This window comes from Drosophila erecta, unplaced genomic scaffold, assembly GCF_003286155.1.
Source record: "Drosophila erecta strain 14021-0224.00,06,07 unplaced genomic scaffold, DereRS2 tig00000000-arrow-pilon, whole genome shotgun sequence".
Classification (NCBI taxonomy): domain Eukaryota; kingdom Metazoa; phylum Arthropoda; class Insecta; order Diptera; family Drosophilidae; genus Drosophila; species Drosophila erecta.
Window position 1 is genome coordinate 14,377,976 of NW_020825194.1, and position 18,882 is coordinate 14,396,857.

Here is an 18,882-nt window from a genome sequence, read left to right on the forward strand (position 1 = left end):
GTTTAGATGTTAGCATCCTGGTAAAAATCTGTTCCCTTTAACATGGCACTTGCATTTTCCTGTTACCGAGCTGTTATGCGAGTCGCATTGAGACATGCGCACCGTTCTTCCAGCGTCGCAGTCAGCGTCATATGCTCAGACGCGAACACACACACTCACACACAATCTCTTTTACACAGTGGGACTTTAGACAAATACGACGATTTAAATGGAAAAATATACTTGTATTATTAACTTTACTGTTCTTTACCTTTGAATTACTTTTATGTTCGTTTTTATACTATTGATGTGTTACAATTTGAGGGAAGTCTGGCCACAGAAGCCATCTAATTTCTCAAGTAGATTGCCTAAATCACCCACTGTGCCACTTCACTACTCTCTCTTTCTCTCCCTCTCTCTCTGCTTCCGCTGCTTGTTTCGCAGCCGCAGCAAGCTCCACCACAGTGGAAAACACAAGATTATTAGGCAAAAAATCGCCGAACGAGTCGGACGTGTGCGCTGCTGGATGCTGGCGCTCTTTTCGCGTTCCGTTTTTTCGAGTAAACAAACACACAAAAAATATTGTTAATACAATTTTGTCTGTTCTATTGTGCGGAAATCGAGTGAGCGAGAGGGGAGGTGCACAGAAACCGCAAGCCAAAGCAACAAGCGTGTGGGAAGAGGAAATCGAAAGGGGAAATTGTGAGTGTGTGAGTGTGTGCGTGAAATATGGAAATTGAAAATGCAATTAATCGTGAATTAATGGCAAGCCATAGAAATCGCTCAATGGCTTAAAGTGCAAGAGAAAATTAAGCTTTTTGTTATAGTTGTCAACGCGGAAGACAAAAACCGAAGTCTGTAGTGGAAATTTTAAATACGTGTATTTATTTTCGTTTTCGCAACAACAATAAGCCATCAAGCGAAGTGCTGAAATAGTCAATTTACAATTGGAGCTGCCGAGAAGTCTATATATAAAATATAAACATTTTGGTAAGTCTAGCTTGAGTCTCCATCTCTCTCAGCTTCGCTCTCTACACAGAAAACATCAGAGAGCACGTCGGTAATTATGATTGAGCATATCATTGGTCGCCATTTCTGTCAACTTCGAGTTGATATGATAGAAATCTCAAAACAATAGATGTACACTAATATATATATAAATATTCCCATTAAACATTAGTCACACACGAAATCATGAATATTTTTTCCTGTGCACTTGAAGAGCGGAGAGCTCAAGCACAGTGGTCAAACCCGCAAAACGACTTTCAACATCATTCGTCGCCTTGTTGTTTTTGCTATTTTCGGTGGTTGCTGTGGTTGTTGTTCTTGTTTCGTTGTAGTTTGTTTTTCAACTTCTGAGTTGCTGCCGTTTTTATTTAATTACGCTATTGTTATAATCATATTTGGTTTTTGTGCGCACTTACTTAATTTTCGCTCATGTGGAAACACGGCAATTATTTTACTAATAACGTGCCATAATACTTCAGGACTGCGAAACGTGGAACATTTCGTTTACCTATTTAGCACATTACTTAACTACTTTCTTGGTAATGCACCAATTTCTAGAATGCATGTTGAGTAAAAGTCAGGCCTTAATTATATTTCGAACCTTAAAAACAGCCATTAAGTAAATTGAACATTAAATGGCAATATTTTCAATTACCTAACTTTATCTGAATTCAAAAAAACTCATTTTGCACGTTCGTCCATGCACTTTTTTCCATAAATACAGTACTTTTTACTGGTCCATTTCAATGCCAATGGCATAACTGCAAAGATTCTCGGTTTTCAATCTATTTGCCACCTGAAAATCTGTGGCTAACTCCAGCGGTGCGTTAACGCGAGACCTCAAAGCTAAGCGATCCATTCAAGCCGCTTCAGAAGAATCCCAATCCCATCTCATTGAGAATCGAAAGCTGCCGGCGAAGGCCGCAGACAACAATTTAATTAGAGGTTACTTAGCCAAAGACGCCGCGACGGAGGCAACAATGGTTGAAACTACAGATAGTAGTTGGCAGTTTTTCAGCTTGTTGCAGTTGCAAGTTGCAGCCACAGAACAAAGTTGTTTTGAATGCATTATGCATGGAGAAGGGGCAGCATAAATCGCTGGGTAATGGGCCTGGGTTAATAAAGAAGCGTTTTGAATGCCAAATGAGTCGGAGCGACGAGGATGACGAAACATAAGTGATTTGGAAACTAAGGAGGAGCAGTGCAGCAGATGCACAGAGAGAATAGAATATTAGCACAAAAGAGGCAAAATATCTTGTATTATTAAAACTGAAACCCCATTGCTGGCTTGAAATTAAATGTATTAATACCATACTTCACGAGATAATGAAGCAATGAAGGCGCCAGCACAACATTTTCTTCTCTGTGTAACTTCCATGGAATGTGGTTGCCAAGAATCGGGGAAACCGGTCTCCTGCCGGTGCCCTATTGGATTGGCCAGGCTTGCGCCGATAGCGAAGGTCTCGAGGTCTTCGACGCAGACGGAGACGGTGAGACGCGAAAGAGAGTTAGTGGAGATCGCCGATGAGTCACGTTCGGAGCCAGATTCGAGACGTGCCTGCTTGACTTTGGCGGGCTGGCAATTGGGAATAGAAAACAGAGTGACTCTAAACCCAGTGCATAACTTTGCCGCCGGTGCGATAATGAAAATCTTAGAAAACGAAGCGAATTCCGATTTCTGATTGCTGGAGGAAATACTCTCGCCGTGCAGTTCTGGCACGTACCCATGGGATCTGACCCCTGCTCTTTCTATCCATATCACCTCTGGTTCTATTACTTATATGTTGTTCAAGATGCTGTGATCATGAATAGTACATTTCATTGATGGCAAATTACACACAGTGCAAATGCTGAATAGATGTACATATTGTGAGCGGTGAATTCCAATAGAATTCAGTGCAGCATAAATAAACTTATGGACTCCGTAAATTATTCAAGCATGTAAGCACATTATTTATAGAACTTTTTCGTTTTACGTACATACATACGTGTCACTAGTTCTGTATTATGAAAATTAATATTAGATTTTTAGACCTGTATTGAAATAATGTTTGAAAAACCACGACGATTAACCCATGTAACTACAAAACTGAGAGGTTGGCATTCATGTAAAACACCTTTCATCTGACCATCGGCTTCAGTTCTCGCTCCACTTTCCCACTTTGGTTTCCCGCTCTTGTTCCCGATGCATCCCACTTCTTGCCGAGTGGTAATTACACACCTTGATGACTCAAAATCTGTCATTAAGGCAAAAGTGCAGTTCAGTAGGTAACACACATTTGGATCCCAGCCCCCCATCCGCCCATGAACCACCTCCTCTTCCGTCTTCCGCCATTTCTTTAAGAAACATAAGGAGAGAATCCGACAAAACAACTTGCCCTGCCAACTCAGAGACCTGACCTATGAGCTTTGTCTTTAGCATTCGCATTTAGTACTGCCGTCTTCTCCGTTCGACTTTGCTTCTTTGTTGGTTTTGTTGGTTTGTTGGTTTCTGCCCCATGTCTTCCATTGTTTCGACGTTTATCTCGCTTTTGGGGCAACCGTTTTGCTTCGATTTGTGCGGTTTTATTTTTGGAGCTACCTTGGAAACGTGTTCTGGCAATCGGAGAATGGAAAATGATCGGTGTTTCCACAACAAACAAAATAAATTACATTACTTAAGTGCAATATACTGTTATATCCCCGATTCCCTACAGTGGGCGTCGAATTAAATTACTCAATTGAAAAGTCTTTGACTCTTGGCATTATTCTTCACTATTCACCCACTCTTCCGACTCGAGCCGGCTTAATTAAATTAAAACTTTAATTGTTTTGTTGACAGGTAGACTTCATGTCAATGAACCAAGACTTTACACTGGTTACATCTGTAGAACAGATCTGGATTTTTGCCAGGTGATCATTTTCCTGGACAACTGATATGGATATATGTATATTGTATATACGTGTACTTGTTCTGCTGTCTTTTTCCGTTGCCTTTGTAATATTAATTCAATTCTAGACACTGGCCGGGTGAACAATCGCCAAACACTTGGGCACTGATTGAACCTAATTGAATTAAGAGCAGTTGCCAGTTACATCTTCACTTGGGTCAGCCATGCAGGAAGTCAACCTTGTGTTACAGTACTTACTGAATAAAAATAGAATCATACGTTTTCATTCATTTGGGCAACTGTGGCATACTCAAATGCTGAACATTCTTATTAAATAGACACACCTACAGCGGAATAAATAAACGTTTTCATATCGTTTCTCTGGCCAGCTCCTGTCACCTCACCAGTTCATATATGCTGGCAATTTATAGAGTAGCTCAAGGCAGCCTTTGAACTAGTTTTGCTTGCCTTTCATGCGACTTGAAAGCCATTTAGTTGACTTCGGGTTTCTTTTGCCATTTCCTCCACATAACCACAGATGTTGCCTCAAATGGGAGCATATGTGTGTTATTTATGCGCTTATTTGAGTGTATGCCACCACCACCTTCTGCATTCTAAATACCGCCTTTGTTTTTACTTTTGTTTACCTTTCGAACCTGAAAATGTGCTCGCCAGTGCAATGCATTTGCCCTTTGTTTACGCTACTTACGTATCTGAAAGATACACAGCACTGGTGCCATATTTCATCATTCGGATGCCTCGAGCATCTTTCAGATGCATTTGCATGCAAAGAGGGTCCCCATCTTATAACAACTTTGCATACCAAATACGACAAATGTTTAACCTTTTTTGCTGCAATTTAGCGAAACGTTTCTGGGGTTTTTCTTCTGAGAATTACTTGTTTTTATAGCACTTGGCCTTTGGGTTTCTTGTCTAAACAGATTCTCGCTAATAAAAACCCGTTTCACAGATTCTATAGGGTTGGGTCCGGTTACGTACTTTGTTTTATGAAATGCTAATGAATTTATATGAATTCGATTATACGCGACTTCAACACCAATTAACACTTAACAAACGACGCAAGTGATCAATTTCTTGAAGTGTATTACGGACCTATGATGCCGAATTTAGGGAAACGTTAACGACCTTCGATTTGGGTCTGCCCCTTCAAACCCAGTCTGAATTCCTGGTTAACAGATCTGTGCTAATAAATAATCGCCACAAACCTTGAACCCTGGGTGTTTGAAATGAATATTGCACACTGTCTTCAATTGGCACTCAGCTTGGCAATGGCAGATTCGCGTGCCAACTCGAGGAAACCCCGAAAAAACTTTGACCCAAAAACAGAAAAAATTCCCCGTGTTTAATAACATTTTTGGTGACGATTGAGGTTGAATAAACAAAAACCAAACCAATTTAATATACAAAAAAGAAAACAATGTGTTATGATACTCATATGGTATTTTATAAAATTGCCTTGAAATAAGTTTAGATAAATAGTAATTCGCTCTTTGTTCCACGTATTTTCTTTCTGTGCCGTGACAAAGAGTTGGGGAAAGCGTCTGGCTAATTTGTGAAAAGTAATAACATTAAGCCAAAAGAAAAAGTGCCAAAAAAACTCGTAATTGTAGCGGGCAGCGTGGGAGAAATCTCACTCTCTGGCTCGGGTTCAGTAGCTTCCAAACGAAAGTCTCCGAATTGATGGTTATATAACCCATCTGGATCTACCAGGTAACGCCCACCGAATGATTCTCCGGCGACATCAGCCGACTCTATCTCTCTCTGCTATTAATACTCTTTAGCAAGCGAACGAAACTCGTTTAGCACTCGGGGGGGAAAACTTGTCGCTGGCTGCTGTGGAAAATTGGAAATGTATCTATGAGATACGCGATGGGGCGAAAAGTAAAAGTGCTTTGGCGGCTTCCACTGCGCCCACTTTTGCTTTCTTCCGCCGCTTCTTCAGCCGTTTAGCTTCCATTGAGCCGTAAAGTGGCAGAGCGGTGCAAATAGCTGCTTGCCTTGCGAAAAATCTGCCAAATGTGCTGCAACAGCAACTGCATTGTTTGGGCCACATCCAGTCCCTTCTGGGCCCTCTCCAAATGACAGCACCTACGTAACAATGAATGAGCCCACATGAGTCACGTCCGCGGTGCATTCCCAGGCCCACAACCCACAACTCACAACCAACAACCAACAACCAACAACCCAAGAGCCAAAGACCAAACACAAACCCCAAATCGCGGGGCATGCGTGAAACGTTAGCTCATCTGTCGGTGGGGTAACCTCAATTCGGTTCACTTTGCGGCTGCGCTGTAACTCCAACTGCTTGCCCCTTCAGCTGCCCTTCTCCCTAGCCGCAGTTAACCCTTTGAGGACCACCGGTACCAAAGTACCAAAGTGTGCTTCCAACTGTTTGGCTGTTTGGCTACCTCTAAACTCATGCATAATTATTTTAAAATAATATTTGAGCCAGATATGAAATAAGTACTCGAAACTTCAATTGCGCGATGTTTAACATCGTATTATTGCCTATATAGACAGAACGAAATCAATCTCTCAGTTAGCCGACTGCGGGCATGACTGGGTTAACAAGCGGCGAAAAGCGAGCCCCGAATCTAGTACACGTTACAGCCACGTTCGTAGATCGGCCAGCATGAAGAAACAACAGCAATGCTGTAGTGTGGTTACCTTGTTTTTGGCCAGTCACCAGCTTGGACAGTAGCCCTCGTGCCAGTTCCAATTTGTCGAGCGCTTTTCGACTCGGACTGGATTGGTATCGTGACATTCAAATCGGTTGGTTCCAGGCCGTGCAAAAGGGCAGCCACCGATCGAGGGGCATTAATTCAGAAATGGATTTCCCAGCAGTGAGTTATTGCAGCATTACCCAAATGACGAAATCCTGCTTCTCTGGCTTTTTATTTGGGCAATGGAGACATTAATAAACCGCTTACCCATTATCGCTCGATCGCAATTGCTTTGGACAAAGGAGAGCAAATTAAAAGCGAACCAAGCAAATTTGTCCGTTTCGAGGTAAATTCGACTTGTGGCGATTCGCTGCTCCCCTCCAAGTTGACAAATGTCGACTAACAATGGAGGGGAATTGTGGGGAGGTGGAGCATGTTTTCTATAGCGAGCTCGGTGACCCAAAATGTTCGACGGTTAGACATTAGAATGGGAACATGAAATATGGACGCATTAGATGGCTATCTATTCGTGCATATCAAACACTAACAGAAAATTTGAATCGGATTTCAGTACATCAAAAATCGTACATATGTAGTTCTGAAGATGAAGCCTTCTTTCCATTTTAATACTTACATTTAGCAGGAATTTAATTTAATTCAAAAGTGTTCGGTATCTAAGCGTTCAAAACAAAGAGTTCTTTATAACACGTGTTCCTGAGCTTGAATTGAGGACATGACTTCCAGCTCGTTTCTTTAAGTGCAAGCACTCGTGTGTCTATTTTGCATTTGTTGTGCGGCTTGCGACTGAGCTGCAGCGGTTGCCTAATTGTTCAATTGCATTAGGGGCAATTATGCGGCTGACATACATGTGTGTATCTGAGCCCAAGTACGACCACATGCGCTTGTCATTAGTGTAATTGCACAGATACAGATACAGCTACAGATACAGATACAGATAAGCAGACGCAGACACAACGGCGACCCAACGGACAATTGTTGTCCAAATTCGACGGTGGCTTAACTTGCACATTACGTGGCCAATATCCTTATCAAGGGGTCGAAAGAGCTTTGACCACCTCTCCTGATTGCAGGAGTTACTTTGATAGAGGTATGCCATTAAGGAAATGACAGTTCCAAGCTTTTAGAACAATATGATCAACATTTAGTCCGCATCATTAAGGCTTTTATGTATTCCAAATGAAAAACATCTGCTCTGATGAAGTTGGGCTGTCTGGAATTCTGAAAATATGAAGCGCATATTGTGGCAAAGTGTTATAAAATCCAAGCATTCAGCGCTCGCAATTTTTCCTAAACGTATACACAGCATTAATGCCTAAGCTCATTTGCGATTTGGCCAGGCCGCAATGTTGTTGCCACCAGCTGGTTGGTTCAATAAACGCCAATGGAAGGCCAACAAGGTCAAAACTGATGAAGGCGATCGTTTAGTGCACGTGGAAAAATAGATAATATTGAATGATGTATATCAGCCGAAAAATATCTAAATAAGAAGTTGTTTCAGTTAATAAAACGTATCTACCTTCTGATAATATTCATGCAGATAGTTTAAAACATATGAAACTACTTAATACGAGAAAAGCTCTTATCTGGTGTGAGCCACATCTCAGTTTAGCACATAAGCAAGATTGTTTCAAGATTCGGTCATTTAAATACTTTACCAACTACAAAAAACATTTAATCTTATTGTGGAATGACATTGAAAATGTGTGTTAGAATGTGATTAAAAAGCAAGTAATGAAATGTAAGATGATATATAATGTATAATATTTTCTCGCTGTATACCAAATAGATTCATATGTCCATGGTAGCAGATAAAGCATTTGACCGCTTTGAATTTTCGAGATTGAGTTCGATTTCATTGCGGGTTTCGATTTCTTTTATAAACTTCATCGCGTTGAAAGTTCAGCTCGAGGCAGAGTAGCGCTCATTGTGGCTTTGATTTTCCTCCGAAAATAAAGAAATTTGTCTACAAACGCGTATGCGAATGAAGCATGATATAAGCAAATGTCATGCAAATGAGTCATAGTCAAACCGTTTCAATGGATACAAATTTCGGATAGTGGAGTGAGTGAATGAGGTCTGCTAGCCATAATGACGCTATGATACGCATGGGAAGTTTGTAAATAGAGAGTAATGATTGACTCTTTCGAGTGAGATACTTCCGTGAATGCTCCTCTCAACAGTTACACAAACAGTCTATAAAGCAGCGGTAAATCCGAAATCCAAATCAGAAACAAAAGAAGTCCCAAATACAAACTACATACTTATATTTAGAAATGTGGCACTAATGCCACAGTTATCGTTTGAGCGTGCGACGCCTCGCATTCGCCATCACACTTCGCTGATTTTGGAGCGGCACAAGCCGCGCTCGCAATTCATTATTGATAGCATCTCCATCTTCATCGCCATCCTCAGCGAGCTTCGCAGAAATGGCAAGAACGCAGCTTTACCAAACCTCTATCTGCTTCTCAAGTAATCCCAGCTAACTGTTGGCATTCTTTGGAATTCTATTTGCAGCCGGGAGTCTGCGTGCGTAGTCCGTCATTTGGGTTAAGATAGATGGGGCTGTGGATTATGTTGGTAATTCAAGCTAAACAGGGCTAATTCCACGAAGCTCATTATTTTGAATAGTCTGATCTTCAACTCGTTGCCTTTCCTTACTCACCTACATTTTAAAACTTTTCTGTTTTGGGGAAATCTTTGGTCTTTTGTATTTGAATTTTGTCCATCTTTATTTTCCCTAAATGCTGCTCATCTCTTCCTAATTGTCAATAATCGCCTTTCGATCATATAATCGTTCCCAGTTTAAGCATAATTTCGACTAAGCACACTTTGACCGAAGCTAGCTTGGGAAAATTCCCAATAATCTCTTCTCTAACGATCCGATCCCCGGTAGTTTGATCGCTCCAAGCTTCTGCCCATCAATCACCAGTGCAGATCAAGCCATGACTACCCACTTGGCTGTCATTATCACAGGCCACAATAACAACTACAACCGAGATCATTAAGATACCAGGCGATCGCCAGCCATTCTCCACATCCAGCATGATCGCAATGCAAGTGAAATCATAATTGCAAATCGAAATCGAAGCGGCTTTATTGGCCCGCAAAAACTGGTTTAGCATTCTCTTGCGATCATCCTCGATCCGATCGTTATCGGTGGATTTTCAGTAGTTGGACTCGGAGTCGGAGTCGGATGGCGGGCGATCCCAAGTCGGCGAATTCTGAGCCATTCGTTCATCCTCAGTGCGTGCTGCTGAAGCGGAAATAAGTCTACTCCGACTTCGACTCCCCAGCGAGCTCGTTTCTCTAATGCTGATTTCTGTTTACATCTCGTACATGCACCAGCTCCCCAGTTCCCTGTGCCGTCAGTTCACTGTCAATGCCACGATGCACTTGCTTCCCCCGGTCGAATCACGTTTCCAATAGAGACCCAGAGCCAGCGCCCGCGGGTACTTTGGTTTCATTTAGGTTAAGTGGAGGGTTCAGGTTGCGGACACTGCCTTCCTGGCACTCTCTTGCCCCCGGCTGTGGTTCACTGTATCAATGGGTTGTTCTATCTTTGGTCGGTTCTCGTCAATTAATACATCCGACCTGCTAAATATCGAGAGTATTCATTTCTAGCTTGGTCGTAGTTGGTGGCGCCATTGTGCATATTGTGTCTAGTTTTGGTACTAATAATGAGAAAAAATTACTGCATACTCTCGGGCGTTAAGCGGAAATACTTTCGGTGCTAAAAGTTATTGATATATTGATTTGAATTCTGATTATATTTCTAATATTTCTAATTCTAATTATATTTAAATATATAAAAGAAACTATAGTCCCATTGAGTTGAAATGGCTTATTTCTTTTGTTCTTAATGAAAGACGAAGTTTTTGATTTTCTCACACTGGTAAATGATATGCTTTTAAACAAAACCCCAATAGCCAGTTCCTCTTTCTCGCCATCGAACACTCATAGTTTTAAGAACATAATGTTAATACCCTTGCAATACTTTTAGAGTCTATAAATCAGTACTCCATTGGTTATTTTATGCCCTTTTACAACCCACCGCTGGCCTCCAGTGACAACAACATCACGGATAATTGTTTACCTTTGCCGCTGCTGTTTTATCAGCACCCGAGTTGACATTCAAAAATAAAAATAAAATTACAAAATACCTCGATGTGATTTTGTCCCTGTCTGGCTCAAGCAAATCTTATCTGCGGGCACACAGGTGCATAAATATAGATATATGTATTAAGCGGCATTAGTCAGCGGTCGCATGGCAAGAAGCCAGCTGAATGGATGTGCCACTATTGTGTGAAATTTCCAGCACTTTTGCAAGAAAGTAACACCATTTAAGTTATTAAAACTCTGATTCAGAAGGGGCAAACAGAAGGGGTGGCGCCACGCCTGAGTATCGCACCACCATGGGGGTAACGTCATTAATGACGACCAACCACCGAAGTGGGGCTTTTAGGGCTAATTGCTGACATGGGGGTAGGCTTGTGTGCCCCAGGTGACTGGGACAGCGTGGCAGGGGCTTTTCCACCTCGGGGTGGTTGCATGCACTATTGACATGACATCGCTCGGATCGGCAGATAACAACCCGGCGATAACCATGGCAAATGAAGTCGGTAAACTCGCGCCCTCCACCGATATTCCCATATAGTTATTATTGGGTGGCTCTGTTTGCAGTTCGACTCGAATACTTCAACTCCCAGAGCAACTTTTGGATGGGTTCGTCGTGGAGGCCGTGGTTGAATGAACCCTATGCACTTCGTTCCATGACATCGATTTGGCTTATATGAATGGCTAGCAACTCCAAGTTGGAGCCATAGCTGTGGGTGGCGATGGACATGGTAAACACTTTGATGTGAACTATTTTTGGCCACGCGGTGCGATGAACCTTTCTGGCTTCCCTGACATTATTTATCAGGGGAAGTGCTGAACTGCACTTGAGCAGCCTAGTCAAATTTGGGTATCATATACCTATATTTCGAAGTAATAGTTTTAACTTAGCATATAAGTTCTGGTATAGCAATTAGCTATTATTTACATTTTGAGTAGTATTTATTACGAATAGATGAGCTATTTTTATTTCACCCAAAACGACTCACTTGGCCTTGAACTTGTGGGCACAAGCCATTGTATTTCGGGGAATGCGGAACGTGTCATTGATCACAGTAATTGTAGTTATGGAGAGCTCCACTTATAGAAAGGGAAATTCCTACTTACTTTCCAAGGAATACTTAAGCGTACTGCCATTCAAAAGTGGCAGACCAATTATGGGCAACTTGTACCTGTAGAAAACAAAATGCATTTAACATGAAATTCGTATAGCTAATTAGTATGCATTCCTTTCTACTGCAGGCGTATTTTCTAGTGGAAATGGAAGCAAGGAGCTGAAATATGTAAGAATAGGAACAAATTGTTGAAAATTGCTAAAAATAAAAATGAGAAAACAAGCGAAAACAGAAACCCAATAACTCAAGCTCAAAGGTGCTCATAAAAACAAGCGATTTTGGGGCCCAGTCGAACGTGGAATTGACTTGACCCACAGAGGTGCACGAGCAGAAAGAGATAGACACACCGCTGTAGAACGAGAGGCAGCGACAAACGATGCGTGTGGCTGGGTGGCTCAGAGGTGGCTTAATGCTCGCCCTGGCCGTAATAGTAACGCAGGCACGTTTCATTGCGAAAAGAGAAACCACCGGCTTGGAGCAGGCGATGGCTTCCACTTCCATTGACCCTGACATGGTTAAGGCGCCCAGGGAAAGTGGGAGCGGCAGGGAACCGGTTGAAATAAATGCAGAATCAGATATGTTCAGCTCACAAACCAATATTGAAGATGAAAAAAACGCAGAAACGGTGGATCCAACCGAAACCCAAACTGCTAGTCTGAAAGAGAATCCCAGTGTTAAGGAAACGACGGTAGCCTTCGAGCAAAATGAGTCCAGCACCACCACCGAAAAAATGATAAGTGAAGAGCAACTCAAGCTGAAGGAGTCGGAAACCACGGAAACCCAGTTAAAGGCAGCTCAAGTGGATACGGCAACCACGTCTCAGTTGGACCAAACCAATCTGAAAGTTAAGGAATCTACAGAAGCTCCGTTAAAAGAAGAACCTCTTTTGAAAGAGATTTTAAACACAACCACTGAACATATTTGGTTAACCGAGAAAGTCCACCAAAAAGATGTAACAAACCCACCTTTAAGAGAGGCACAAGCTGAGAAGAAGGATAAGATCGCAGAATCTGTGGCATCCCATAATTCCACCCTCCCTTTAAAACCGGTCTCAGTCTCTTTTGAGGTGCCGAACACGACAGAGCGAGTGGTCAACACCACAACCACTCGTTCTTCCGATCATGGTCGATCCATGCAGTATTCATCCACTACTGAAGGGTTGAGCCGATCCCCTGCTGCAGTTACACCCATGAAATTGAGGCCCCTACCCATGACTTCCACACCGGCCAGCACCACTTCCACATCGACCCCTGCGCCAACCACGCCAGTTTCCTTCGCTTCCCATGAGAATGTCATCGAGGAGTCCACCTCAAAGTCAGAGGTGCGGCAATTGCCTGAGAAGCGAGCCAAGTTTATAAGTGAAAACTCCACAAATGCCCAGCAACTTACACTACCCAACACAGCTGAGGTTTGGAGTCTGGCTGGAATGAAGGCGGTACCAAAGGCACCACTAACTACCACAACGATCGTGCCACTCCTCAAGCACACTGATCTTGCAAATGATATAGACATGCATCTCAATAAAACGGAGCTGCACAAGGAGAAGAATCTCCTGGATTGGATGAACATTGCCATGTTGCCATTAACGCCCGAGAATCGCACCGAATTTGTGGTCAGAACCACTCTGGACGCCACCGAAGGAGCTACACAGGCTACTACTGAAGCTTTGGCAGAGGAAAGCCACCTCAAAAACGATCTTACAGTAGGCTTGGAACAGGATAGCGTCACAACAGCAAGGACAATGGCTTCAACACCTGATCCTGGGTCTATGGACCTGAATACGACGACTACAACGGTGCGTACGCAGCAATTGGAAGTTCCCATGGTCAAAAAGATGGCCGACGTAGCCAATGCCAAGTTGACAGAGGCGATTACAGAGGCTCAAAGGGAAACAGATGTGGGAACAGAGGCTGCAACATCGGTTACATTACCCGAGCAACTTGCAACATCTGCCGTAACAGCGAGGGTTGATTCACCAAGAACGGAACTGTTAAATATTACAGCAGCAGCAGCAGAGTCAGGTGAAATCTCTATGGCAAATTCAACAGATACGTTATCAGCAATGACAAGCACAACTACTACCACAGAAAGGCCAATATCTGTGGAACAAGTAACCGCTGAGCAAGACTTGGAAGTAGCAACATCACAGGCCCCTACAACAGCCGCAACATCAAGTGGAACCACGGAGGCAGCAGCAACATCATCGACAACTGCTGCAACTCTGGTTGTCTCAGAGGCAGCAACAGCAGCAGAAGCTTCAGCAACAACTGAGGCTACAACAGCTGCAACATCGAGTGTGGCAGCCACCCCTAGCACTACCGAAGTGGCCATGAAAGCGACTGAAATCAGCAACATCAGCGACGACCACGACGACGGCGATAACAGTAACGACGTCATCGTTGCCACAACCAAATTTCCAGAGAGCGAGCAGGCAGCAACAACGACAACGGCAAGAGTGGAGCCAACACCGCCATCGGTTAGTGTGCGAGTGGCTGGCGAGGTGAGCACTTCGATTCGGCCAGAAATCATCGTTACCAGTACGCGGAACAGTACGATCGCGGGTACAAGTACATCGGCGACAAGTGTAGCAACACCCACGCAAACGGAAATTGCGCAAATTAGCAATGAAGTGAATTTGGAGGCAGTGACAGTGAAGACGCGCGACGGCTTTAGCAACACGAATGAGTTAAGAACAGCTGAGAAAACCGATAACGCGGTCAATAACAGTGTGGCCATAACAGAGAGCGAGTTGGGTGCATTGGCAACAGCAGTGGAAACCACCACAACGACAGCCACCAGCCTGCTTAGTGACGTGAGCAAGCTGAGCGAGGAGCACGAGTCCTCGCTGGAGACCAACAACATAGGCGAGGCGTCTCCTGAATCGACGACGCCACCAGCAGCAGCAGAAGCAGAAGCACCAGCCACTGTTGCTGTTGCAACGGATGAGAGCACAGCTGCGGCGGCAACAGGTGGCCAGGAAATCGAGAGGGAGGGTCAACATCATGAGGGACAACAGGTGGTTGATGAGCAGGACACAGAGCAGCAGTTAGCCAAGACAACGATGCCGGTGACGACGACAACAACCAGTGCTGCAACCACTACAACCAGTACCACAACAACCACAACGGAAACGCCCTCAACCACAACAACAATGCAGCCGGTGGAGATAAGTCTGCTGGACGACAGCACCACCAGCACCACAACACCAGCACCAGCACCACCCACGCGGGTATACTTCGAGTCCTCCACGGTGGCCAGCACCACCAGCAGCAGCACCACCATGCTGCCGGAGACGACAACCGCGTCCACCCAGTCGCCAAGTCAATTGCCACCCACATTCATGGCCCCCTATCCCAACGAACTGGACCACATGCAGACCAATGCCCAGGGCAATGGGACGGACGTGAATGTAATCATAGCCATCACGGTCAGCGTGATTGGTGTGGTGGCCCTCGTCCTGCTGGTGGCATTCCTCTACTTGATGCGCAAGCGCCAGAAGCAGACGTCCTATGGCCAAAGATGTCGTCCTGTGAGCTTGGATGCCTACTCCCTGGACAACGTTTCGGTGCTGGGCAGTGTGAGGCGGAAGGGTCGCGACGTGAGGGCCTCCAAGCGGACCTATGGCAACGCCGCCTTCGATGATCCCTCGCTGCGGCACAATCTCCTGACCGCCAGCGAGCTGGCCTGCTTCGCCGAGCGTCGCTCCGACGTCTTCGAGGAGTTCCGGGACGTGCCACAGATCATTGCCAGGGCGGACGAAGTGCCACCTGGTTGCGAAGACAAGAACCGGTGAGTAGAGTTATAAAAATAATTGCTGGGAAAGTGAACCGAAATAATGTGAAAAAATAGATTGTTTTTATAGCATAATGGGCTTGCAAAATACTCATATCATTTAAGGGCTGGGTCACACTTGTGTAATCTGGATGATTTGATAACCCGTTTGTGATATGATTAGATTACGCCTAGTTCAATGTTGCTTGCGATGAAAAAACTTTATGTAAACTTAATTTATTCAGAAATGTTTAGTTTAAAAATCAGTTAAGATCATCAGTTCGTCTTGTTATTTTTTCCCAACCGGTACTCACTGTAATTAAGGGTTCACTTTCTCGGCACGAGTTCACATCGAATTGTCGAATCAATTACGATACTGATCTCTGGAACATCTCTTCCTGCTTTTTTCCACCCGAACCAATAACAACGCCGCTCCGACGATGGTGATTCAACGGCCCGACCTCGAACTGGAACTGCGAACCGCAGCTACGCCAACGTGATTCCGCTTCCTGAGACGCGGGTGGTGCTCCAGCGGCAAGGCGACGATGACAAAACGGAATACATTAATGCCAATTATGTGCGGGTAAGTAACCGAGGCAGAGTCTCCCAAGTGGGCGGCGGATCAGCTCATCCAAAGCTAGACAAACAATCGACTAGGCACTTTCTCACACACATGTGTATTGGTTGGTTGGTTGATGTGTGGAGGCAGTTGCTCGTGTTGCCGTGTTGAGGCATCTTGGAGCAAACATTACAAAAATACATATGTGGCGAGCCTTGCATGACGCCCTACCCTAACTGGAATCTTCGGGCCCCTCGAGGGCCATTAAACATGGCGCCCGAATAATTACACGCCCGATGAGACTCACCTGCTAGCTGCTCCTCTGCTGGCCGTGACTGTGAATGGGGCTCATCGTCTTTGTTGCCCAGATCCGTGCAAGCAAAATGGGCCTCTGCGAAATCCAGCAAGTAATAGCTGCGCCAAGGGAAAGTGCCAGCCAAGATCAACGAAGTGTGAATGCCCTTACATCATGCTACGCCCCCATGCTGTGAGCTCCAGAAATCACTTAGAAAACAAACAGCTACTTTGCATACACGAGCTTTGATTTGATATTTCAAAGTCTTCTAAGTGTTATCCAATTCTAGACAATTTTCTTATCTAATAGCCATAACAGAAATAGTTTAACCATTTTGTTGTAGGCACACAATTCTCATAGCTTGAAGCGAATTAATAGCTTAGCTTCTTAGAGCTTGTTATGGTACTTTAGATTATTAAAATAATTTAATAGTGGTGTGTGGAGCAGGACTCCATTCCATCCATTGGATGTTTCAGTTGTTTACCAAAACGCACTTTAAACAACTGCATTCAAGCGTGACGTGGACGATGCATTGCAGCGAATGCATTGAAGCGAATCTTTTCGAGCGCTCATCGGCATTGCACCTGGCGATAACCTGAGCATGTCGAGATTTAAGCAGCAGAGGTCTGTCGTGCGATTTAATGGTCGTTTATCTGAGAGGCGCGCGTAGCTCATCGCCACTCATTGTGTGGGCAGTGGGATAGTTAAGCCGCGATAGGTTTTAATTGATGGTTATGTCATTGCTCACACTGTCGGCTTTGCGCCGAAAAACGCTAGTTACACTAGTTTACCATCAAATGGAACGCAACACAATTGGATAGAAAACATCTTGATACATTTTTCGATCACTTCAGGGTCCCCGAGATGCCCCCAACTACTACATAGCCTGCCAGGCGCCCCTGGAGAGCACGACCAGCGATTTCTGGCGCATGATCTGGGAGCAGCAGTCGCGAGTGATCATCCAGGCGACGGATCTCAGTGAGAATGGCATTGAGAGGTGCGCCGAGTACCTGCCACCGTCGGCGACTCTGGACAACCACAGCAGCTATGGCGATTACCAGGTGACCCTCAAGCACCGCGAGGTTAAGGATCGGTATGCCATTTCCACCTTGGTTCTGAAGCGCGTGGATGGCGAGGAAAGCCGTGAGCTCACCCACTACTGGTACAAATGGCCGGAGGCGGGTGTTCCGGCCGAGGAGGCGCCCATCATCGCCATGCTGTTGGAGGCGCGTTCCTCGCTGAAATCCTACTGCCTGGAGCAGGCCAACGAGCTGCGGGAGAAGTCCGCGACCCTGGAGACGTCAATGGATGCGGACGGCAGCAAAGCCGAGGCGGGCAGCACGTCCAGCCACGAGATAAATGGCAACATTTCAAGTCGGAGCGCAACTCGAAGTCAGCAGGGGTAAGTTGACACATTCCATATCTATATTTCAATCAAAGCAGTTTTGTGTTGCATGGCTTTTTAATGTTCTGTGTCTTTCCTTCTCCGTCTCTCCCCCTGTAGACCGCTAACCGTTCACTGTTCTCCAGGCACGGGACGAACCGGTACGATTATAGCGTCGGACATGGCTATCCGCAGTCTGGAAACCCCGAAGCGGTCCGTGGACATCCCCCAACTGGTTTACTACGTGCGACGGGGACGTGCCAGCGCCGTGCAGACCAAGGAGCAGTATGAATTTATCTACAAGGTGGCCAGCATGTATGCGGCCAAGATCACAAATCTGTCCAACGACAACTGATGGCCGACCAATCGAGTGGAAACCAAATTTACGATTGAATTCGCTTTGAATTCGGTCCCAGCACTGATCCATGGGACCCCCTGTAATAATAGTAGCTATGTTTTATACAAAATATTAGTGTAAATTAGTATTATGCTTGAATGTTGGCACCTATTTAAGCGTCGTTGTATGTCGGGCTTTAAATATCATTTAAAATGTATGTATTCCTTTATTATTGTGATATAATCGTACATTCGTATATCTCCTGATAATCTGTTGCATATTTATAATATCAATTTTTGTTTTTGCACTGTCCCGAGTTCCGGGGCCATATAATCCGGAACAATTGATAATTATTTGGAGCTCTCCTTATTTTAAGAAAGTCAAATATGTAATCAACAATGTGTGTATCTATTTTAAATGAGCTTTAATGTACGTAAGTTATTTTTAAGTCTACACCAAGCTGAACTGTACTCATACTATTGTAAATTACAAGAAGAAAAATATGTTCAGCAGTGGTTTCTGAAGTTTTAAATTTCGCGGGCTTTTGGACGCCGTTTTAGTGAGACTTTATCTGCGGGGCGTTTAAATTAATAACACTATACGGCAACTGAACTTCTGCTCTTATTCTTATTTACTTGAAATTGCTTATGGTCCTTTGTTTTTTAAAAGTTTAAAGAACAGTTTGTTTTAAAATCTAAATTTTGTTGGAAACTATTAAATATTATATTAATTTGGTTTCATGGGTG

General features: G+C 44.2%; 1 protein-coding gene across 1 annotated transcript; it reads left to right on the forward strand.

The window, feature by feature from the left end:
- The first annotated feature begins 394 nt into the window (after positions 1-394).
- Positions 395-18,648, forward strand: LOC6554019 (mucin-5AC). Its single transcript, XM_015154592.2, has 5 exons — positions 395-969; positions 11,918-15,579; positions 16,048-16,144; positions 17,270-17,817; positions 17,920-18,648. The coding sequence occupies exons 2-5, from the start codon at positions 12,167-12,169 to the stop codon at positions 18,152-18,154; spliced, it is 4,293 nt and encodes a 1,430-aa protein (XP_015010078.1). The 5' UTR covers positions 395-969; positions 11,918-12,166; the 3' UTR covers positions 18,155-18,648.
- The last annotated feature ends 234 nt before the right edge of the window (positions 18,649-18,882 follow it).